The sequence below is a fragment of the Capronia coronata genome (assembly GCF_000585585.1).
Source record: "Capronia coronata CBS 617.96 chromosome Unknown acBCG-supercont1.6, whole genome shotgun sequence".
Lineage (NCBI taxonomy): Eukaryota > Fungi > Ascomycota > Eurotiomycetes > Chaetothyriales > Herpotrichiellaceae > Capronia > Capronia coronata.
The window spans coordinates 213421-236491 of record NW_006912898.1 but is presented as its reverse complement, the minus strand read 5'-3'; the positions used below and the strand labels follow the sequence as shown (position 1 = coordinate 236491).

General features: G+C 53.6%; 11 protein-coding genes across 11 annotated transcripts; 5 read left to right on the top strand and 6 right to left on the bottom strand.

The window, feature by feature from the left end:
- Positions 1–167: 167 nt before the first annotated feature.
- On the bottom strand, positions 168–830 carry A1O1_06756 (uncharacterized protein; the record flags this gene model as incomplete). The annotated part of the gene is made up of 1 exon (XM_007727633.1): positions 168–830. One exon carries the CDS (start codon positions 828–830, stop codon positions 168–170), a length of 663 nt encoding a protein of 220 aa, XP_007725823.1.
- Positions 831–2217: 1387 nt separating this feature from the next.
- A1O1_06755 (uncharacterized protein) lies at positions 2218–4084 on the top strand (the record flags this gene model as incomplete). Its single annotated transcript, XM_007727632.1, has 2 exons — positions 2218–2434; positions 2490–4084. 2 exons carry the CDS (start codon positions 2218–2220, stop codon positions 4082–4084), a joined length of 1812 nt encoding a protein of 603 aa, XP_007725822.1.
- A 974-nt stretch (positions 4085–5058) lies between these two features.
- Positions 5059–5769, top strand: A1O1_06754 (uncharacterized protein; the record flags this gene model as incomplete). The annotated part of the gene is made up of 2 exons (XM_007727631.1): positions 5059–5266; positions 5387–5769. 2 exons carry the CDS (start codon positions 5059–5061, stop codon positions 5767–5769), a joined length of 591 nt encoding a protein of 196 aa, XP_007725821.1.
- Positions 5770–5870: 101 nt separating this feature from the next.
- A1O1_06753 (cytochrome c oxidase assembly protein subunit 11) lies at positions 5871–6760 on the bottom strand (the record flags this gene model as incomplete). Its single annotated transcript, XM_007727630.1, has 3 exons — positions 5871–6371; positions 6427–6496; positions 6555–6760. The coding sequence occupies 3 exons, from the start codon at positions 6758–6760 to the stop codon at positions 5871–5873; spliced, it is 777 nt and encodes a 258-aa protein (XP_007725820.1).
- A 667-nt stretch (positions 6761–7427) lies between these two features.
- On the bottom strand, positions 7428–9341 carry A1O1_06752 (uncharacterized protein; the record flags this gene model as incomplete). The annotated part of the gene is made up of 1 exon (XM_007727629.1): positions 7428–9341. One exon carries the CDS (start codon positions 9339–9341, stop codon positions 7428–7430), a length of 1914 nt encoding a protein of 637 aa, XP_007725819.1.
- A 1178-nt stretch (positions 9342–10519) lies between these two features.
- On the top strand, positions 10520–11656 carry A1O1_06751 (high-affinity iron transporter; the record flags this gene model as incomplete). Its single annotated transcript, XM_007727628.1, has 1 exon — positions 10520–11656. One exon carries the CDS (start codon positions 10520–10522, stop codon positions 11654–11656), a length of 1137 nt encoding a protein of 378 aa, XP_007725818.1.
- Positions 11657–12621: 965 nt separating this feature from the next.
- Positions 12622–13098, top strand: A1O1_06750 (uncharacterized protein; the record flags this gene model as incomplete). The annotated part of the gene is made up of 3 exons (XM_007727627.1): positions 12622–12683; positions 12748–12806; positions 12866–13098. 3 exons carry the CDS (start codon positions 12622–12624, stop codon positions 13096–13098), a joined length of 354 nt encoding a protein of 117 aa, XP_007725817.1.
- A 50-nt stretch (positions 13099–13148) lies between these two features.
- On the bottom strand, positions 13149–13883 carry A1O1_06749 (uncharacterized protein; the record flags this gene model as incomplete). Its single annotated transcript, XM_007727626.1, has 1 exon — positions 13149–13883. One exon carries the CDS (start codon positions 13881–13883, stop codon positions 13149–13151), a length of 735 nt encoding a protein of 244 aa, XP_007725816.1.
- Positions 13884–14594: 711 nt separating this feature from the next.
- A1O1_06748 (uncharacterized protein) lies at positions 14595–16647 on the bottom strand (the record flags this gene model as incomplete). Its single annotated transcript, XM_007727625.1, has 3 exons — positions 14595–15596; positions 15664–16226; positions 16278–16647. The coding sequence occupies 3 exons, from the start codon at positions 16645–16647 to the stop codon at positions 14595–14597; spliced, it is 1935 nt and encodes a 644-aa protein (XP_007725815.1).
- An 890-nt stretch (positions 16648–17537) lies between these two features.
- A1O1_06747 (uncharacterized protein) lies at positions 17538–20518 on the top strand (the record flags this gene model as incomplete). The annotated part of the gene is made up of 6 exons (XM_007727624.1): positions 17538–17593; positions 17650–17831; positions 17907–18331; positions 18385–18841; positions 18912–18937; positions 18995–20518. The coding sequence occupies 6 exons, from the start codon at positions 17538–17540 to the stop codon at positions 20516–20518; spliced, it is 2670 nt and encodes an 889-aa protein (XP_007725814.1).
- A 311-nt stretch (positions 20519–20829) lies between these two features.
- Positions 20830–22820, bottom strand: A1O1_06746 (uncharacterized protein; the record flags this gene model as incomplete). Its single annotated transcript, XM_007727623.1, has 6 exons — positions 20830–20990; positions 21071–21366; positions 21438–21711; positions 21781–22347; positions 22412–22627; positions 22706–22820. The coding sequence occupies 6 exons, from the start codon at positions 22818–22820 to the stop codon at positions 20830–20832; spliced, it is 1629 nt and encodes a 542-aa protein (XP_007725813.1).
- Between the last annotated feature and the right edge of the window lie 251 nt (positions 22821–23071).

Sequence of the window (23071 nt, the reverse complement as noted above, 5' to 3'; positions counted from 1 at the left end):
GGGAAGCGTTTTGGTCACCATGCCACACTTCAATCGTACCACATTATTGTAAGTCGCGTTGTCGGTTGCTATTCCCACCCTACAGCCTGGAGCAGATATGTCAAGGCGACACTCATTATGTCATGACCCTGTTCAATCCCTCAGGGCTCCAGCAGTCCAGATGAATTCTAGCTTTCCGTGAGGCCAGAAGATCCTGCAGCAGCTCCAGCAGCTCGGTTTCTCCGCTTTTCCCTCTGCCGACGGTTTCTTCGGGCTTTCTTGCTTGGGAGACCTTCTACTCGGATTTCGACGCTGGTATCGCTTTCGTGGTCGTCATCATCAGGATCATCTAAGGCATGCTTTTGCTCTGTCGCTGCGTTAGTCACATTCGCCTTGACCGCTTCGTTATCATGAGCCAGCTTACGTTGCAGGAAAGCATCGCCTGGGCTTGGAGCATCCATCGATGAACCTAAGAGGACTTTGAGGCGTTCTGTTTCCGTAACAGCGCCCTCGAAGAGCCGAGCGATTGCCTCTCTGTCACACACAGTCCACATGTCAATGCGCTTCTGGAGGTGGTCGAGGGTATCAAAGTGAGAAGGAATTTTGTCACGCAGTTGACGCCCGATCTGTGCCCATTTCTGCGCCGTCGTTGTCTTGCACTCCGAGTCTACCTCCAATCGATATTGCTCTTGCAAGAGGTCAACAGCTTCTCTACTCAGTTCTGGCATCCTCAATCTGGCAAGGTAATACCAGGCAGGTTTCGTCCCCGCTGCATGTTCTCGGTGAGCTTGAATGATCTCGTGAACAGGGTCATGTGATTGCCGCTTCGGTCGGATGGGAAGAGTGGTCATGTTGATGGACAGGATGGCGTCTATTTGCATTCGTGCTTTGTAGGCATCTCATATTTGATGGATTCATCATGGGCAGATCAAGCAAGGTGGTCGTGGTGGACGAAGGATATGGGACCGCGCAGTCAGTGAATAGAAGGAGGGGGCAGCGAAGCAGTGAATATTCGAACGGCGTTGCGTTGCCTCCAGAAGCACAAAGGAACATTTCTGTTGTGAGAAACGCATGACAGTGGCCGCACAAAGGGCAAGCATACGAGTAGAGGTGAATCAATTCATCTAGATATGAAGACTACATACATCGATGACTGCACTTTTGTTAGATGACATGGAGAAGACATCTAAGATGCTACTAACACATAAATCACGGCAAGTTGGTTGACCTACAAATGTAGGAGATCGAGGTAATGCCAGCGGTGTCCATCAGACCGAAGAAAGCCATTGCAACGTCGTTCCTTGGTGCAACAGGTCATTTATCCAGCTGGTGGAGGAGAAGAAGGCGAAGACCAAAAAAGTAGGTGTAGTAGTAGAGAATGTCAACAATGTCAAGAACCGTCATGGAGGAGGATATGTCAGTCATGACAGCCAACATTCATGCCCGATCCCCAACTTGAAGGGGGAATGAGTGGCAATGATGGTTTGGATTTGGTGTCAGACCCTGAAATATGTCTTCATGCTTCTCCAGTTTAATGACGCAGCGGAACTCCAGTTGATCCCAGTTATTAAAATGAAAGGAGACATTCGATCGACAAGCGACACAACTGGTTGAATCAGACCATAAACAAGAAGATTCGAAAGTTATCAACGCGGTGAGCATGTCCAATCAATCAGTTGTTGTATAGATGTCGGAAATGAAGGCGGGAGGTTGTCCTACCATGAACTCGGGAAGGCTACCTACAGGTATGCATTTAAGCGGAGAGAGCCTTATGCGCAGTGCTGCAGGGGTGAGGTAGCACCTATAAAACGGGTAGCTACAGCGAGCATACAGGTACCCGGAAGGGAGAGTGGGAGGCTCCTTAGGCTAGGGGCTAGGGCTCCTCAGGCTTCTTAGACCCCTTGGCATTACTTACAGGTGCCACCAATAAGGGCCGTTTTCCATGATGGCACCTAACCTTTAACTAAAGTCGCCTGTCGATCCAGTTCCACAGAGCAACCAACGCGATCCACATGACGGCTGCGCCATTTGCCATTCCCCCACATTCAACATCCAACATCCAAACTGCGCCCGTCAAACTGCGGGTGCCAGCAGCGCAGCGCAGTCACTCATCCTCCCTCCATGCATTCATTCAAGTAAACAGGTACGTACGGGGTTTTTTCTTTCCAATTTTTGCAGTCCATTCTCTTCTTCTCTCCTTCGAGTTCTTCGTTGATTCAGTCTCTCTCTACGTTCGTTATGTTTCTCGTGTCTCTTCTCTTGGCCGCCCTGGTCACGGTCCAGTCTGTCATTGCCTCCCCCGTCCGCTCTGGCTTCGAGTACACCATCAAGGAATCTCACCATGTCCCACTGAAATGGTCAAGAGTGGGAAACTCTCACCCATTTCACTTGTTGAAGCTCAGTATCGGCCTTACACCAAACAATTTCGGACTCCTCGAGCAACATCTGCATCAAGGTGAGCTTGGAATCGGGGCAATAGCCAAACGAACCCCCATTGACTTAACACCCAGTCTCGGACCCATCCCACCATCGTTATGGCAAACACTTGTCCCAACAGGAAGTCCACGACCTTCTCAGTCCGTCCGATGACACCACCGAGTTGATCGAAGAGTGGCTGTCCGAGAACGACATTGATCCGTCTCATTGCCAGTACAATGCTGCCCGAGACTGGATCACTCTGACCCTGCCCGTTGCTCAAGTCGAACGTCTCCTTCACACCAAGTATTCAGTTTACCAACATCAAGACGGCACCAAACTCGTTCGAACCACTCAATGGTCTCTACCACGTTCACTCCATGACCATGTCACCACCATCCAACCCACCACTGCATTCCTTCGAGCAAATCCAAAAGGAGAAACTGTCCTGACTGTCCCTACCGAGGTCGACCTCGACCAACTGACCGCCGCCGCAAACTCCAGCTCGTTGAACCGTGTTTGCAACTTTGCTGGCATGACGACCACATGCCTACGTACTCTGTACAACACCGTCAACTACGCTGTTCAATCCTCCAGCAAGAACCAGATAGGCTTTACGAACTACTTGGGCCAGGTTTCCAGTCGTGCCGATGCAAAACTTTACCTCCAAAACTTCCGCCCTCAAGCTGCCAATTCGTCCTATGCAATCAATCAAATCTCTGTTAACAACGGACCTTTGGACAATGCCACTATTGGCGCCGGTATTGAGGGTAACCTCGACCTCGAAACCATCCTCGGCATGGTCTTTCCTACTCCGGTCACCTTATACTCGACCGGTGGTACACCGCCCTTTGATCCGGACACCTTCACCACCACAAATACCAACGAACCCTATCTGACCTGGGTGCTGTACATGCGCGAGCAAGATTCCAACACCATCCCCAATGTCATCTCCACCTCCTACGGCGACGACGAACAGACTGTGCCGGAGCCGTACGCGAGAACTGTGTGCAACCAGTTCGCCGCTCTTGGCGCCCAAGGCATCTCGCTCTTCTTTAGTTCAGGGGACTACGGTGTCGGCGCCAATGATAGCTGCATTTCGAACGATGGCCAAAACCGTACCGCTTTCCTTCCAGCTTTCCCGGCCTCTTGTCCCTATGTCACCACTGTCGGTGGAACCAGAGACTATCCAGAGGTGGTAGCTTACGACGTCCAGAACGGTTATGCTTCTGGGTCCGGTTTCAGCAATTACTTCACGCGACCATCATGGCAAGCAGTCGCTGTCGAGAGATATCTGGACACAATCGGCGACCAGTTTCGGGGCATGTACAACACTGTGGGCCGCGCTTACCCTGATCTGGCAGCACAGAGCTACAGATATCTCGTGTTCGTTGACGCAGGTGTCCGAAGTGTGGATGGAACGAGTTGTGCAACCCCAACGGTGGCCAGCATTTTCTCCCTGGTCAATGATGCTTTGATCGCCAAAGGCAAACCACCCATGGGCTGGTTGAATCCGTGGCTTTACCAACAAGGCTTCACCGCTTTCACCGATATTGTGAATGGAAGCAGTATCGGGTGCAACGGTGCCGGCTTCACTGCTGCTGAGGGCTGGGATGTCGCCAGTGGGTTTGGCACGCCAGACTTTGAGAAGATCCTGGATATTCTCTCGGTTGGAAGTGGAAGTTCCTAAAGCAAGGGAGTGTTACATTTGGGGTCCAAGCGGACCTCAATAAGCACGGGTCAAGTCGACCTGGGAACGTTGGCTGGTCCAACAGCACTGACAAGGTCAAGCAAGATTCCTGCCTTCCAAGCCAGAACACACATTCTCGACCATCCACCAGATCACCAGCTTCCCGCAAAGCAAACAAGGGGTTGAGATACCCCACCCTACCGGCTTCGTACAGAATCAACAGAGTTCCAGTACGCAGCAGATTACCATCAACAAGCTGGAAGCCAAATCAACGGTTCTGACGGATGAGCATGGTGTATCATGCTGGGCGAAGGTCCAAACCCCAGTCCTTCTATGCTCCCTTTTCACTTTTTCGTCTCTCTACAGCGGGGGCTGTTTCGAACAACGAACAACAAAAGCCAGAGCTAGACGTCTCACAGTGAGATACGCCCAGTGGCGCACATGCTTAATGTAAACATAATTGATCCACCAAACCTTCCATTTGTGATTCCCTATTTCTGTTCTGTTGAACCATCCCATACTAGGTACCTTAATTAGTATACGTAGTACTTCCCACAGCCATCGTGCAAGTCCCTTGACAATACATGACTAGTCGCCGAAATCCGCCCGGAGTGAATCATAGTACTAAGGTACGTACTCTACCTAGTTAGTACTACTAACGTACTAAGGTGATCTGAGCTCGCTGTACCAGGCCCAGCGTCTGCTCTGTACACATCATCACTTATCACTATACTAGTATCCGATACAGCGGCCTCCTAGGTCAATTGAATTAGATTGATTATATTTGAGAGCAATCCCACCTTGAGAGACGTCCAAGAGTTCTCAACATCCAGTGGTCTCCTGTCACATCCCATGGCTCGTAAGATCCACCGACCCTACCTAACTCTGTATATACTACAAGGGTCAACCCGAAGTTGGGCAAATGGCGAAGCGATGCCTGCCTGGCGCGTACCCCTATGGTTGACCTTACGTTCATGGCCGAGCTGATTGATGTCGACCTGACTGTAGATACAACGTTCCCGTCCGACTTGCCGGTTCCCCAGGATGACGGACTGTACGACCACTTGACCGGTTTCACGATCCCGCACGATATTAGCCTCGTTATTGCACAGAGGACGACTGAAAGTATCAGCCTTGCCGACCTCAAGGGGCTGACTGTGCTCTTTTGTTACCCAAGAACAGGTAGGCTCCAATCTTTCTAATTCCTCTTTCTTGATTTGTACCTGCCTGCGTCCACGGCTCCGGCATGGGTCAAGGAAGGCAAGGCCATAGAAACAGACCGTATGCTTACAAGCCATGTAGCTGCGCCGAACGAGACTGTTCCGGATTTCTGGAACTCAATTCCCGGCGCCAGAGGATGTACGCCTCAGGCCTGCTCGTTTCGAGATAACCTGCCGCAACTGCGCGCACTGGGCGTGGACCAGATCTATGGCATCTCGACACAGTCTCCAGCGTACCAGGCTGAGGTGCACGACCGGCTGCATCTGCCGTATGACTTGCTTAGTGATGAGAAGTTGGAATTCCAGCAAGGTCTGAATCTGCCGACGTTAGATTGGCATGGACAGAAACTTCTCAGGCGGTCGATGATTGCCATCCAGGACGGCAAGGTGGCTAAGTGGTGGTACCCTGTCTTCCCACCAGATCGTGGCGTGGATGATCTCATTGCCTGGTTGAAGGAGAGGTGATGTGCCACGACGCTAAAATTGAGAGCCATCCCATTAGTCTCGGCCGAAGGCGGCGCCGCTTCAATTCGTGTATAGCTTTACAATCCTTTTTTGTTTCACACTCATGCCGCTGCCATGGCCATCGGTACTGTGGTCAAAACCCCATTCTTATCATATTTTGCCTTGAAAAAGGTATAACTCAACGTAATGGTGTCGATGCCTTTCATGGTCGGATCCTTGATGAATTCCGGGTCGATGAAGAAGAAGACTGGCATGTCGACCGTCTCGCCGGCGTTCAGACGCTGCTCTTCAAAACAAAAACACTGGATCTTGCTGAAGTAGGGCGCCACCTGTGCCGGTGTCACCGAATATGTGGCCACCCCAATGATATCTGCGTCGCTTTTGTTGGTGGCGGTATAAAATGCCAATGCTGTTTCACCCGGTAGCACACGAACCTCGCGTTGCTGCGGCGTGAATTTCCAGGGGAGGATGTCGGAAACCGAGCCGTTGAAGGTAATACGCAGGCGTCGGTGGCCTTCGACCGGCTTCAGTCTCAGGGCGGGATCTCCGTCGGAATCGTGGGCTTTGACGGGCTGACCGGACCAGCCGGTCTGTTGGCATATCTGGACCTCTGTCAGTGGACCGGACAAGCTTTGTCTCGATTGTTGTTTCCCTCACCATTTTATATAAGGGTACGGAAGCATAGGACAAGGCGATTAGGGTTATGCCGACACTCAAGCCATAATACCTGCAGTACCAACTGTGAGCTTCTCTTATGTTCCCAGGTATCTCCGGGGTATTCCTACATTGTAGTTCGATTCTTCTGCTTGGCTTCAGCTCGAGCGGCGTCCCAAGGTGTGGCATGTTGAGGGTTTTGGGCAGACTGCGCAATGCTTCGAGTCTGCATTCTCTGTCGAGATGTTCGAGAGGGTATCTCATGGCCAGGGCTGCTTCTTAGGGTGTTGAGTAGATTCGAGAACCTCAGTCGAGAGGCACAACATTTGGAAGCCATATTGCTGTTCAATGCTCTCCAAATGAAGCCGCGGAGAGGTGGACAGGAAAGAGCTTCATCCAGAATCCGAAAATGCAGACTAGAAAGACGGCCTCAGGTGATGGTGTGGACTGCCAGTGTTTGCACGAAGACGCGCAGTGGAGCGCACTCACGTGCTGTACAGAGGAGTATTTGGACCACAAACACTCAACTCTCGTTTCTCGAGCAGCCTCGTCGACTTCACTTCCTTCTCCATGCAAGATATTCTATACTCTATCTCTGTCAGACTAGTCCGGCTGAATGGCTGTGATTGAAGGGAGTTCTCGCCGCTTCCACTCGTGGAAAGTCTGGGAGGGTCTTCATACAATTTACATGCCCCGAGGGCCGTGTAAAGAGTGCACGGTTATGCCTTCCATGCTCTACCCAAAACCCATGCAAGATCAAGAGAACATCTTGCAGACGGTAAGCACAAGACGAACAGAGATACCCAGTACCCAGTACCCAGAAGCTGAAATTAGGTGATTCAGGCACTAAGCTAGACCTAACCCATGGGCAGTCCCCGTAGGCCCTCCGATCCGAGAACGGAGACACAAGGCACGCACACAAGATGGGTTGCAGGATGCTAAATGACTAATAGATTTAATTGGTGCTGGCTAAACATTTACAACATCCAACATGAATCGCCAACTCAATCCCGATACGGCGAGGCAGGTTCTACAGTGTGTTGCACTCCAACGGTAACCGGGACAGGACCGTCGTGGATGGAGGCGACGTCACTCGTGTCGATTTCCTGCTTTTCCGGCGGGACCAACGGGGTCGAGAGGCCATAGACGACGATAAATCCCATTCCAAGGAACGCACTGATGCAGGAGAAAACCAAGGCCACGATGCCACGCGCCGTGAAGCCCGAAGGGAGGGATTTAACCTGCTTGTTCTGCCCATCCAGATCCGTGAAGTCTTGGGTGTCGGCAGCGGCGTTACCCTTGTACGCGATGCCACCGGCCTGGCAGACATCGTAATGTTGTTGTGGGATGTGAGTGGTTTCTTGAATCTTCAACGGGGCCTCAATCAGCACCATTGCCAGGCCCTGAGACAGATGCCAGTCAATATGGCAGTGGAATAACCACACGCCCGGGTTGTCGGCAACGAAGCGAATGACAAAGTACCCCTGGGGTGGGAGGACGAAGACGTCTCTTCGCGCGGGGAAGGCCGGGAAGGCGCTGTGGTTTGAAGGGTTGAAAGGAACTGGGTCGCCACTGAGGTAATCGTTGAAGTGTGGTCCAAAGGGCGGGGCTCGGTCAATGACTTGGAAGTTGTGGCCGTGCAGATGGAAGGGATGGGATCCTGAGTCACCGTTGTTGAGAACCAGCTGCACGACATCGTTGTGTTCCAGCACCATCGGGTGCGTGAACTCGCCATAGATCTCGGAGTTGGTGGCCAGCTCACCGGCGGACATGACAGTGTAAATGGTCGGCACTTTAGGCGCGGTGTAGGAGATGTCGTTGAGGAATGCATAGCCAAATCCGTTGTCCAGATTGTTCATTGACACGGTGACGTTGATCTCGAAGTCCGGCTCAGGCAGGAGTTCCATGCGGTCGTGGGGAACGAGGGTAATGTCGTCGAACGGCACAAGCTCGTCGGAGAGGTCAACGTGCATGACGGCGTCCGGATGAGGACGGTCGGCATTGTACTCCAGCCAGTTCGTGTTGTTCAGCTGAAGATGGGTTGGGATGACATCGAGCAGGTCCGAGTCGGCCACGGTCACGATAGGGTAGTTCTTGTCGGTGCTGTTCTTCGTTGTGACCAAGATCGAGTATCGTTGCGCGACGGCAATGTACAACGTGTCGGCTTCGGCAGCATCGACATAGACGCCGTCTATCTCGACGATCCTGAAGGTGTGGTCCTCGATGTAGAAGTACTGCGCCACGAACGCGCCAATGTTGATCAGTCGGATCAGATAGGTGGTGTTCGGCTTGACGGGGAGGCTCGAACGTTGTGTGTCGTTGAAGAGGAAGGAGTCGGGGATAGGTTCGGCACCGGTGGGATTGTACAACGACAGGAACTGGATGTCCTCGACGAACTCGTGGTACCAGTCGCTCAGAGTCACGGTGAACTCCTCCTCGTACTCGTCGTTGAAATAGGCGTCCTTGTCGTGGACAATCAAGGCCTGACGGTAGCCATCGGGGTAGCAGAAGTCGGTGTGACAGTGGTACCAATAGGTCCCGTTCTGATTGACGGTGAAGTCGTAGGTGAAGTTTTGGCCGGGAGGAATGGGACATTGGGTGACCATCGAGGGGCCGTCCATGTTGCTGGTGGTGTTCTGGAACATGCCGTGGAAATGGATGGTGGCATTCTTGTCCCCCAGGCCATTGTACATGTTGACGATGAGGCGGTCGCCCTTGTCGACCTCGATGACGGGCAGAGGCCATTGACCGTTGACACCAATGATCTTTCTCTCCGTCATCCCATCAGGGTTGGCGGTGACCCAAGTCACATTGAAGTCGTAGGTGACTGTTTTGGCCGCAGCCTGCTCGACGGCGAGGAGGAAGGTGGTGAGCAGCAGCAGCAGCTGAAGCAGCGACGACGAGCCAAGCTTCGACATCGTGGAGACAGCAATGAGCTTGAGCAAGCTTAGCAAATGCTTGCGCAGGCAACTGTGGAGAGGAGAGCAGTGCAATGCAAAAGGACACTCGGCCAACTTCGAAGAGCAAGAGCTCGTTCTTGGTCGTCGTTCACGTTCAAGTCTGGTATTCTTCTTCCAGTTTCTTGTCCTCACAACGCCACGGTCAGAGCAGAGTCGGCAGGACGGACAGAGTACAGAGGATATCGCTGAACTGGCGTCCTGCCGGATCCCCACGTCTTCCTATACTTATGCACATTGCACGCGATCGAAACGAGGCTAAAAAGGAGGACACACCACACGACCGGAGCTGTCCTCGTCCCTGCTCGAGGCGGAACCCTCCATTACCCTCCATCCCCTCCATCGGCGTCGAAATCGGCCTCGCAGCTAGCATCTTCAGCCTGCATGACTTCCTTTTCGTCCAGCTCGCCGAAACTATTCCCTTGCGCAGCAACCAGCACTCCATCCTCGGGGCCCTGTCGGGCTGGCTTTAGCCTGTGCAGAGATTTTCCCTCTCGGTTTGTCCTGCTCGAGTCCCACTCCAGGTCGGACCCGCGGTGGCCTTGATACCAATCATTTAGCGAGCTGGGTGACAGAGACCCTTCCGGCCGCTGTCCTCAAATCCCTACTGCTTCCTGTCTTACAACGCTTGGACTGGAAAGAGGAGGTCCAGTGTGCTTTGATTGGCAACTCATGGCTAGCACCTTGCAATAAAGTTATCTGATGCTCGCTTCAGGAAATTGTCCACCAACCATGACTCTCTCCTTCATCCGTCGCACCCGATAATCTTATCTTGTTGGGATTATCAGATGATCATTCCACTTACACTATCAAAACTAGGAAAAGCGCGAGGCAGGCTTTGTGACAACCCAGAGCGAGAGACACACGAGACGAGGGAGCAGAAGAAGCTAAGCAGGGCGCCGTCCTTTTGCTGCTTTCCGAAGTCGGGACTCTGAGAAACGTGGCTTGCCGAGCTGGGTACTGACAGACACCCTCCGAACAAGAACAAGAACAAGGCCGTTGCAACTACTAAAAGCTTCACCTTGCAACCATTCCCACTTGGCCTCCCGACTTTTTGCTTGTCTCGACATCGACTCTCAACTCCCACTCCTCTCTGGCATTCAACCGTTGTTACAGCTCTACCAGCTACCTCCTTCACCATGCCCAACGTCTTTGGCGTCCAAGTTTTCTTCATTGTTTTCCGAGAATGTCTCGAAGCAGTCATTGTTGTGTCTGTCCTGCTTTCCTTTCTGAAGCAGTCCCTTGGCCAGCCTCATCAAGACCAAGCTATATACAAACGGCTGGTCCGTCAAGTATGGGCCGGCTCTTTAGTAGGCGTTCTCATAGCCCTCATTATCGGCGGTGCCTTCATCGGCGTCTTCTATGGCTTGGGCCATGATCTTTGGTCCGAGTCGGAGGATCTCTGGGAAGGGATCTTTTATCTGATTGCCAGCATCATCATTACCATCATGGGCCTTGCCATTCTACGCATCAACAAGACCAAGGAAAAGTGGCGGATCAAGATCGCTCAGGCCTTGGTTGCGAAGAGCAAGAAGGAGGGCAACAGGAACTGGCTCGGCGATTGGGGCCGCCGGTATACCATGTTCCTTCTACCTCTCATCACCACTCTGCGTGAGGGACTCGAGGCCGTCGTCTTCGTTGGTGGCGTCTCTCTTGGGCTACCCGCGACCGCATTCCCAATCCCCGTCGTCACCGGTCTCCTCGCAGGTCTCCTCGTGGGCTACGTGCTCTACCGCGGCGGCAACGCCATGACCATCCAGTACTTCCTTATCGCGTCGACCTGCATCCTCTATCTTCTCGCCGCGGGCATGTTCTCCAAGGCAGTCTGGAGCTTTCAGTTCTGGCAGTTCCAGGAGAAGGTCGGCGCCGACGTGGCCGAGGCAGGCGACGGCCCGGGCTCATACAACATCCGCGAGACCGTCTGGCACGTCAACTGCTGCAACCCGGAGATCGACAATGGATGGGATGTCTTCAACTCGTTGCTGGGCTGGCAAAACTCCGCCACCTACGGCTCCGTCATCTCCTACAATGTTTACTGGATCGCCATCATGCTGGCCATCTCAGGCATGCTGTACGAGGAACGTAAGGGTTCGCTGCCCTTCCAGAAAGCCTTCCACAGATCCTTCTTTTCCTTCGTCGGCAAAATCCCCGGTCTCCGACGCTATGCTGCTCGCAAACTCGAGGCGTCCAGCCAGAATGCCGCTCACATCGTCAGTCAAGTCGATGCAGATATGCTGGCCCATGGTGTTGCCCAGAGACCGTTGGCCGAGAAATAGGGGGATTATACCTGGTAGGGCCGTTGCGGTAGTCGAGCTGCCTGGTCTATCTAGACGAGGATGCGAGGGCAGAAAGAAGAGTGTTGGGTGCTCGCCAAAATTGATCATATTGCCGAAGAGGAACTTGGGATACTTGATTTCGCTAGCCAAGAAAATGGTAGCCATATTACACACGACATGATTGTCGATGAAAAGTGCAACAGATCCCAAAGACCTTGTTAGCTCATCTGCTCGCTCCAACGTAGGGTACTCGTTCGTCTTCACCGAGAACCTTAAGGCCAGTATCATAGCTACCCTCTTAGAATTAATGTGATGCTGGTATGCTGGCGTCGACCTGGTCTGTTCCCGGATAAGACTGTCCATCACGGAGCAACTATTGTGACACGCTTGGAGGAGATGGAACCAGCTGCAAAACTGCAGGCTGAGCATTTCAGCATCGGTTTGATGACCGAGACGGCCATGCCGGGAGAGGAGCGTGCGGCGAGCTCTGCTGATGGGGAGCAACTTGAAGACCAAGAAACGGTAGGAAATGAGGTTCAGGTTGTGAGAGGACGGCAACGACAGCGACGACGACTAAAGCGTAGCTAGCAGTGACGGCTATTATGATCCACCGTGCACATCTAATCTGGGCTTATGCTTCGCAGTTTTGCTGTGCTGCTCAACGCTGGCGGCGGCCCCCTGGAGTCGTCCAATCGCATTATCAGATTGTACCTGTATATACGTTATCGATCGTGATCAAGACTCCCTCCATGCCTCCTCACCCAAAGGTACTGACGTCAAACCCAGCTCGCAGTCCAACCATCCACCAAAGTGGAGCGCAGACATCAACTCAACCAAACCTCATCATTTCCCCCAGAGCATGGCTGGCTTGCGGCCTGGTATAAATGGACTTATTCCAGACGGTCACCCAGACCATTGACTCTGTTCTAACCTGTGACTGGTACGATTCCTTCAAAAGCTTCAAGATGGACAGCAACAAGTCCGACGATAAACTCATGGATACAGAGCCTGGCGGCGAGAATACTCAGTATGTTGCTATCATTTGCCTCCGCTCCTGCTTTCTCGGATGGGCCGTTACTGAACGCGCTTAGATACGAGTCCATCAAGACGCACACTGTGCCCACGGAGAAGCAGAGAGGACAGCTGGGTTGTACGTTCATGCCATCACCCAGCTCTATATTGATTTCGTGGTTCTAATCCCTCTCCTAGCCGGCCCAAATACGTCCGAAGCATCCTCGATGTCCCAAGACCGCGGACAGCAGACTGCAGACAATATAAGATATGGCCAAAACGTCTCCGAATCCGGGATGGGAGGCAAAACAACCACTTCATCTGGGGTCGCAGCTCAAGAAGGATATGGTGGTACTCCAGATAAAGCTGAAGGTCAGGAAGACACCCGATCGCAGCAGGGATATGGATCAGGATCAGGAGTCGGAGCATGAGAGTAAAGTTTGCCGCCGATCGAGGCGATTGTGATTACTCAAAACTAGTCTCATGGAGAGACGTGAACAGTTCTCGGAGCTTCGTCCAGATGGGTGGAAACTGTTTGGGGAGGCGTATTCGTCGTAGAAGAAGTGATGAGTTGCGGCTGTTCCGGTTTGTCCTTTGGTTCCACCTCTCGTTTGGCCTCCTTCAGCTTCTCCAGGGTTACTCCGTCACCCAGTTTCGTGATGCCAACCACAGGCGGGTCGCCTTTCTTCACGAATTCATACAGTCCTGGCAGTTTGTTGCCAGCCAGTCTGAAAGCATCTCTTACCACCTGTTCGTGAATCTTGCCCTTGACTTCAAAGATGATTCTGCTGACGGGTATTCGGGCGGCCCAATGATCAAATTTACCTTTTCCCTTGCCCATACGCACATCGTTTCCCTTGACGTAGACACCGATGTTGGCGCTCACTCTTTTGTACAGCTTGTAATGCTCTCCTCGCAGTCGTCTGTGGATCGTCTCTTCGCCGGTCTTGAGTTGTTTGGCTGATACTCTTCGGTCATGATCTTTCATCCTCAGACCGAAATCACCCCAAACTACTGTGGTGCCGCGTGTGGAGCCTCCCGTGGGCATGCGCGGCCTGCCGGTCATAGACTTCCTTGATTCCGGCCGCTTCGGTGTTAACCAATCTTGCCGAGCTGGCGCGGTAGAAAATGAGCGACGACATTTGGGCGAATCTTGACCGGCGAAGTTAATGAGCGACGTTGATCGGACAGGGCCGAATTTGTGTAATGACTGCATAGAAGAGAAGGTTGTGGTTGACCGCATGTATCGTAGACAAGCCACTATTTGAGAGTTAGTTGTCCGAAATAATCGGGTATACAATGGGGGTAACACTGTACCAGACGGTCTTGTCGATGAGCCAGCCATCCTGACAAGCGCGTAGCTATAACGGCACAACTAGAACTTGACCGAGCCTTGAGATTCTAGACCGTGAGCCCGCGAGCTGCGCTGCTCTGCTTGTGTATCAGGAGGATTGAAATGAGACAGGCAGAAATTCACATCTCGATTGAAGCTACTCGGGCACTTGCAAGTCACTGCAACTTGAATTGGCACGGAGCTGGATGCGGAATTGGTTCTTGGCGACAAAAGGCGAGGTCACGTGCCACGTACCCCAGCAGTCGAGGCCATGCCGCTTTTACAGAGGTCTCGGGGCAAATGATTGTTAGATTCGGCTATACCTAATTCGTCTAGATACCGCTACTAACTTTTCGTCGAGTAACTCCGTCCTACTGTAATTGGCGTAGCGCGTTTAAGAACAAGACCTCGTCCAGGAGCGCGCCTGCATTTTATATCGTCCGATATATTGGCTACCCTCCTGAAGATACCTGTGTTACGCCTGCCCGATGTGCGATTCGATGTAGGTTTAATCTCGCGTTCTTGATTTCATTTCAGTGGTATGACAGCGGCGCACCAGGAGTGTATACAGCTCGTCGGTTCCCCAACCCAAGATCACGTCAATAACAAGATGGTGCGTGACTCTCGAATCACGGTGCTCCAGAGGATATCGTGTTCGCCAGCATCACGCCTCCGCCAGACATCTCGAACCACGTCCTCGGCCTTGTGAGCGTTCTTGAATCCTGCCCACGCTGCGTGCCTCATACACGCGATTGCTCTGCCTCGCAGACCGTGATCGAGGGCTTCACAGGCCGCAATGAAGCTCGGCCAGACCATGGTGCCTATTCTCGATCCCGGATAGTACTGCGTCTTGGCCTGTTGGAACTGCTCGAGATTGGTGAGGATGCTGGCGACATAGTGCTGTAAAATGGTTGGATTGGTGGCTCGCACAAACCGAAAGAAGTAGATCAACAGGGCGTGGTGAACAGCTGTTGAAAGTTTCGTTTTCATGATGCATGGTGCGTCCGCCATGGTGCTAATGTCACCATTCAGATCCACGAACGGAAGAAAATGACCGGAACTTGCGTCAGCGGACTCGGCCTTGCTGCCACTCGGGTTCGCTCTCCAAGCACAGATCTCCTTCTCGAGTGCCGCGGCCTTGGGGATGATGTCTTCAGACATGAATGGGTGAGCCCCTCCGGCTTTGCATGCCCCAAGCTCCTCCACCAGACTGTTGGTTCTAGCCATGAGTCTGAGCAACGAGACTGGAAAGCCGGATAACTCGAAGAACGCATCCTCCTCCTCCCCGTCAAGTCCCAAATCGGACATCGATTCGTGGTTTGACGCCAGGGTTGCTGACAGGACAAAGCCATCCTCAGGAACGGCCTTGACAAGTTCGAGTTCGTCCGGGCCCATGGCAATCTTGTCGAGCGAGTCCAGATACTGGTCTTTTGTCTGAAAGAATGTGGTCTGCTCGATGACCCTGACAAACGCGAATATCCGGTGAAGTTGAAGAGCCTTTTTTGAAAAGCGCCGTTTGGTCCGCCCGATCTTGTTGACAATCTCTTCGCATTGCAGGATGAAGAATCTTGCATCCCAGGGATCACCACCAACAATCTATACGTTTCAGTCAGCATTTCGTGTGGCTGTCTGACTTTTCAAGGACATGTCATGGGAAACGTACCCCCGCACAGACTAGGGTCATCGAGCTCATCAGTAGCTCTTTGTATTTGACTTTGTCCCCTGTTTGTGTGGATATTGATTGAAGACATTTGCGGAATGCGGTCCGAGCTATCCCACGGAACTTCCGTGCCTGACTCTCCCAGTGATAGGCTGTGGAGTCTTTGCGGGAAGATGCCAACAAAGGAGTGTTTGTCGTGCCTTGCGGCGAGGCCGACTCGTAGAGCGAGCTCAGATGATAACACGTCAAAGAAAGCAGACTATACAGGAGGGAGACGCGTGCAAAACTTGAATGGCCCAGTACGTCGAGCTCTCCGTATGCTGTCAACGCACAGGGTACGTGGATGCCTCGCCATGGCGCTTTGGTCTGGGGCAGCGCTGACAGCGAGTCAATCACGTGCGTCGTATAGTGAGATAACAGAAAACGGACGTTCCGGGGCAGATATGGTGAGCCGTTTGGAAGGGATGATGCCGAAGGATGCCCACAGTCGAAAGCATGGGTATTCGGAAATTGGAACGGGTGGACATCCTGAGCATATGATGGATTCGCCAACGGCAGGTCCGAAGCTGGAATTTATCAGTATGACCAAGACACGAAGTCGCAGGGCTTGTTCTTACTATCAAGAAACCAGGAGTTATCTGTCACATCGGCGAAAGAGAAGTCGCCGTCGATCGTCGCAGTCGGTTGATCTTGATGTCCAAGAACATTCTCTCCTACAGTCGAGGCCCAGCTCGCTTGGTCACCACCAAGCCATGCTGAAGCCGAAGCAAGGTCAAGATTGGGGAAGGGCGTCATAGGCCTAGACAGCAATGTTGGCTCTGGGTGACGCACTTCTGCAAGCTTTGCGGCATGGGGGAAGATGGAAAAGGGCCCTTGCCTGACATGCCAGGGCTTCGTGTCTTTGTCCGCACTGTTGCTGAATTCGGATTCCACAGCCTGCTCTTCTAATCGGTGAAGAACAGTTTCGAGCCCACTGGACGGCGTCATCGGGGACAGTTGGCGGACTAAGTCCTGAGACATTTGATATCTCTCCCGGGCTGTTCAGACAATCAGTACACGGACTTCCTGCGGAAAGATTCACATCGCACCAGAGATGATCTCTGTTCGCGCTCTTGCGACGTCGTGTGCTTGACTGGCAGGTCCTCTTGCGGGGATGCCATCCGGGTTCTTTGGGTCCCAGGCTGGCAGCCACTGCAATTGAACTCCATATCCGTGGCATTGCAGACCCAGCCGGCCACAGTTGCTACAGGATGGCCTGGCGAGATCGCATTTTACCTTTCGAGACCGGCACGTCAGGCAGCCGGTGAAGGTCCTCGATCTCGCTTTCGCCGTGGCCTGCCCACCATCTGGCATGAGATCCTGATTGCCAGTGTTCGGTGCTGTCACTTTTTGGACATTGGATGACCAGGGATTTTGAGAAAATAGCAGGAGAGGAGGCCATTGAGAAAGGAAGAGAAGGCCTCGCCGACGGGACTGTCAGACCTTATCGGCGACGTGTGGACTGGGCGGGACTCAGGAGATAAGGCGCTCCACCTTCCTCTCGCCGAATCGGAAAGCCGATCCAGATCCGTCTCAGTGGAGTACTACTCCATGCCTGTCTCCATTTCTGGATGAAGAGCCTCAGAAGTGTCGGCCCTGGGTAATAGCCTCAGAGTCACGGTTCGAGAGATTTCTTGTCCGAAAGCCGGTGGAACTAAGGAGATGGACTCGATCTGCCCACCATTTTCCGAAGCGCTGGAGCAAATATTCTCCTTGATTTGTCTATTTATCGAGGCTCGTGATAACTGCTCAGCCTTGACCGATCCCGTCGACCGACAACCACCGGAGCAGTGCCGGTGAATATTCCTGCTTCACGGAACTCTCAGCCTCGGGCAGCCATGTTACAGGAGCAGGCGTCTCACAAAGAAACAAGTCATCTCCCAGCAGTGTATGCGTACGTCGAAAACAACTCAAAAGATGTACCATGATTCTAACATAGGACGTGTTCAGGATCAAACCTTCCCATTACCGTCTCTCTATCTTCAACATCCAGATTGGAGGGACCTGGAAATATGATGGTGTTGTCCAGATTGATGCTCAGGCAACTGAGACTGTGTCTCAGATTGTTCTCAACTCAGGTCGGGTAGACATACTCACATCGGAGGTATTCGTTGGCCTGGAGCAAACTCCAAGTATGTCTTGCTGCTCTTTAACAGCTTGGACAGATCAACCTTAAGGTCCTTCAACACTGACCGATCTTTCTCTAGGGAAAATATCCGCCTCGACAGCAGTGTGCCGTGAGGCAGATAAACAAATCTGTGTCTCGCTGTCAGAAGCAATAGCACCGGGCGGAGTCCGGCTGGTCATCGCATTCCAAGGCCACATTGACAATTCAATGACCGGATTCTACCGAGCGACATATTCCCCTGATGTTGCCTCTTCATCGTCATCAGTCGTGGTGGAAAACAAGCACTGGTTGCTCACCACACATTTTGAGCCGTGTTATGCCAGAGAAGCCTTTCCTTGCTTCGACGAACCTCATATGAAGGCGACATTCGACCTGGATCTGGAACTTTCAGAGGACCTGACAGCCTTGAGCAATATGCCCCAGAAGTCCGTCCAAATATTGACAGGGGAAAAGAAAGGATTAAAGCGTGTCTGCTTCGAGACTACCCCCGTGATGAGCACTTATGTAAGCGATTGACTGTTGTGATACTTTCCGGTGAAATCACTGACGCTCTCCAGCTCGCAGCTTGGGCGATAGGAGATTTTGAGTATGTCGAGGCGTTGACCAAGAGGATATACGACGGCAAGAGATTGCCCGTTCGGGTGTATACCACTAAGGGCCTCACAAAATACGCGCAATTTGCAGTCCAGGAGGCCTCTCGCTACCTGGACTATTTCAGTGACATCTTCGGCGTCGACTACCCCTTGCCCAAGTGTGACCACCTTGTTGTGCACGAATTCATCTCCGGGGCCATGGAAAACTGGGGTTTGATTACCTACAAGCCGACCAAAATTTTGTTTGACGCCGACACTTCGGACAACAGGCTTATGAGCAAGGCATCGTATGTGATCGCCCACGAGTTGGCGCATCAATGGTTTGGCAATCTCGTGACGATGAGCAGTTGGAAAGAACTCTGGCTCAACGAGGGATTCGCGACTTGGGCCGGATATCTGGCCATGAACCATTTCCATCCAGGTGAGTGTGCTCCGACCCCGCAATGGCCAGCAAGGTTGGTATGTCGTGTTATATTCACATGCCCTTACAGAGTGGAATATCTGGGGTCAATTCGTGGTATGTTTTCGGGCGGCACAGGCGGTGTCATGGTGAAACGCGCTGACCCAGCTCTAGGATGAGGCCATGCAAGAAGCATTGGACTTGGACTCGCTGGCAGCTTCTCATGCCATTGAAACAATGGTTGGCAACGACCGGGACGTCCGCCAGATGTTCGACAGCATCAACTACTTCAAGGGCAGCTCGATCATTCGAATGCTCGTCACCTACGTTGGCGAAGGGGCCTTCCTGCAAGGGATTGCCGAGTACTTGCGAGCGTCTGCCCATGCGAACGCCACCTCGGAAGAGCTGTGGAAAGCCTTGGCTCAATCATCAGGTGTCGACGTCAAAGCAATGATGGAAGCGTGGATTCTCGAAGTCGGCTTCCCTATGGTGTCAGTGGAGACGGCCTCTCCTCATGCGAAGGTGAAACAACGTCCCTTCCCGAGATGTTCAGATGAGGCCGACACCAGGAAAACACTGTGGCACGTGCCTCTTGGTGTTTGGGGAGCCTCTTCTGCTCAGAACCGAGCCATGTTGGACTCGGAATCGGCCGTCATGGCTCAGAGCGACTCGGTGTTCAAACTGAACCGCTACCATACGGGCTTCTTCCGGACAGAGTATTCGACGGGCCACCTCGCATCCCTGACACAATCGTGCGCGAGCCTTGGCCTCTCGACTGAAGACCAGGTTGGACTCATCAGCGACATGGCCGCGTTGGTCCTCGGCGGCCTCAGACCGACCGGAGACCTCTTGAACCTTCTGCAAGCCTTTAGCACCCAGCGGGACTGTTTCGTGTGGTCCCAAATCAAAAAGTCTCTGGCCATGGTCTCGGCCGTAGTGACGGGGGATGACAGGATCGCCGCCGGCTTTGCCAAATACACGCAGACACTGGTGCGACCGGTCAAGGGCGAGATCAGCTGGACGGGCCACGCGGACAGCTATGTTAGGGGAGAGCTGGAAAAGATGGTGATCCAAGTGTGTGTCATTGCAAAGCAGCAAGACGTGCTCCAGGAGATCCGACAGCGCTTTCAACGCTGGGCCCAGGGCGACTCGGCTGCCATCAACCGCAACCTACAAGCAGTCATCTTCGGCGTGGCAGTCGCCCAAGGCGCCGAGGCCGAATATGAAACCGTCAAGGCGGAGTACATCCGAAATCACACGATCGATGGCCGTGAGATATGCCTCACCGCCCTCGGATGCACGCCGGTGCCTGTCCTGGCGCGAGACTTGCTGGAGTTTGCCTTCTCGCCTGCCAGGGAGGTGCCGGTGCAGAACCTGCACATGCTGGCCGCGGCACTGGGCGGCAACGGCTCCTGTAATCGCGTGCTGTGGGACTTCGTCCAGCAGGAGTGGGACACGGTGTATACGACGCTGCGGCACAACGATGTTGCTCTGACTTGGTTTGTCGAGAACGGCCTGGGCGCCTTTGCAAGCCTCGACGTTGAGCAAGCCTTGGCCGCCTTCTTCGAAGCGAAGAACATCGTTGAGCTCGAGCGGCCCGTGAGCATCGTACGAGAAAGGATCAGGAGGAACACCGCGTACCGGGAAGGTGCTGGCCCAGGGCTGGCCGAGTGGTTACAGGCGAATGGCTTCATGTAGAGGGGAGGCCTGGGACCTGGGACCGCATATGTAATCTTGCCATCCCATTAAAATGCATTCTTTCCACAGACACCTGGGTATGCAGATTCAAATCATCATCCAGACATTAAAGGACGGAGGGAGTCTGTCTAGCACAATCTTGTGACAGAATATGGCTGCACGGGGAGAGTTGATCAGACGCAGTTGGACGCGGGATTTGGGAGCTTTGCAAACGCCATTAGACATAAGAGACGATCGATCTATTGAACAGGCCGTTGTATTTCCCCACGATCATTCTTGCTTCCGTCACCACATCTGCTAGAGCTCAGAGCTCAGAGGGCTCTCTCCTCTTTGGACGCCATCTTGGTCTCTTCCACCACCACCCCATCGGACTCGCCAGCGAAGCTTTCCCCGTCAATCTCTCCCTCCATGGCCGACACCTCAGGGTATCGGTAAGGGAAGATCCAGTGCAAGGCAAACGAAATGACGGCGGCTGTGTTGGAGGCAGGGTCAGTCCTGAGCGCACTGTGTGGCTGCGACGAGCCACAAGGGGAGACCGGTATCTCAACTCACCTATAAGAAATCCGAGAACGAAGCTCAGGCTGAAGATGTGGCTGGCGCCGACTCCAACCTTCAACGAAGGATTGACGGAATGGACGAAGCCGGGCATGCTGGGAACCACGGCACACACCCAGGCCACGATGGTGCGCCAGTTGATGCCGTAGGTATACCAGTACACTGACTTCTTGGAGCCCTCGTACAGATCCGGGATGTGGAACACTCTCTTTTGGATGAGGTAGAAGTGCACGCAGAGCAGGCCGATCATGGGGCCCAGAAACACGGCATACGCAGACAGGACGGAGAGGAAGCTGGATAGGTAACAGATGCGTCAGTGGTGATGATGGAATAGAGAGGCACGCCGCCGATAGAGGACACTTACGTGGATCCTGACGATAGCTGCTGCCACGGGTTGGGAGCCACGCTCAAGGCTGCGAGTATATAGGCTCCTCGCCGGAGGTTGATGTACTTGGGGAAGACACTGGCCACGTCGAGCCCGCCGGCCAACACGTTTCCAATGACATTGATGGACAGTTGCGACAAGATGAAAACGATGCCCAGGAAGAAGGCGGCCGCCCGGCCTCGGGAGCCCTTTTGATCTTGAATGGCCACGAAAAGGGTGCTGGGATCCCAGAGCGCCGTACCATGGCCATATTCTACGCCATGTCCCACGTCAGCTCGATTTGAGGCAGGGGAGAGGGTAAGGGCGGAACAACAAGACTTACGCTCTTGAGTGGCCGCGGTGACCACGACGCCGATGATGGCGATGAGAGAGCTGCTGGTCATGAAGGAGATGGCTTGCGTGTAGGTGACATGGCTGGGCCGCTTTGCGAATCTGGTGAAGTCGTTCTGGTTGAGGATGCCGGAGGCGATACTCCCAATGACGGACATGACACCGGCGCTCATCTGCCACCCCAGCTCGGACGAGGAGATGGTGGACTTTGCGTTGAAGATGGACCCGTACCCCTGGCTGGTGCCGACGGCCCAGCCCAACAGGGCGAACAGGGCGATGGCCACGACCACCGACGCCCCGTGGAAGTAAGGGCGGAGTTGCTGGGGGCGGAACCAGATGAAGATGCAGCACAGCAGGTTGAACAGCACATAGCCCATGAACTGGGCGGTGGTGATGCCGATGCCCTCGGGCAGGGTGTTGGGAATCCTCTGGTCCAGGTCAATCCAGATGGAGCGGAGGCAGATATAGATCATCTTTCCTCCGATGACCGCCTGCACGCCGTACCAGACCACCGAGGTCAGGATGCGGTTCAGCACGGGGAAATAGGCTCCCCACATGCCTGACGGAGAGAAGGAAACGGTCAGCATGGCATCGTCTTTGCTAAGGGCGACGGCTCAACTCACCCCAGACACTCCTGCAGACAATGGGAAACCCCAGGTGGCTCTGGGCCCCCGAGACCGAGTTGAGCACGGCAAAGGTGCTGGCCAGCGCGTTGCCGACGAGGATGACAATGATGGCTTGCCAGTATGTCATGCCCGAGGCCAGCAGCGACGATCCGGTCTGGTAGCTGCTGATGTTCAAGTTGATGAGAAACCACAGTTCGACGAACTGCACCGGGCCTGAGAACAAGACACACACCCGCCTGGTCAGCGGCACGGCTCCAAACCACGTCCCATCGGCAGCGGAAGCTCACTCACCCCATGTTTGGCGCTCGGGCGGGACAGGGCTGATGTCTTCATTCCTCCAGCGACCGCCTTGCTCTTTCTCCGGCAACTCGATCGTACGGAGGGCTTTCCTGATGATGGTCGCCATTGCGGCCTGCCCAGTCACTTGCGAACCACGGGGCTTGTGGCCTGTTGTCTAGGACTCTGGACGGAGAAGAAGACGGTAGTGACTTTGAGTGATACCGATGGAGGATTTAACAGATCTCACACTCGCATTCTTGTATGCCTGGGACGTCTCTGATAGAGCGACATGTTGCCACTACTCCGCAGCCGTTGCCCTCGACTATGGTGGTGTGTTCGTGTTATCTCGCAGGGTCAGAAGATCGAGTCGTCGTGACG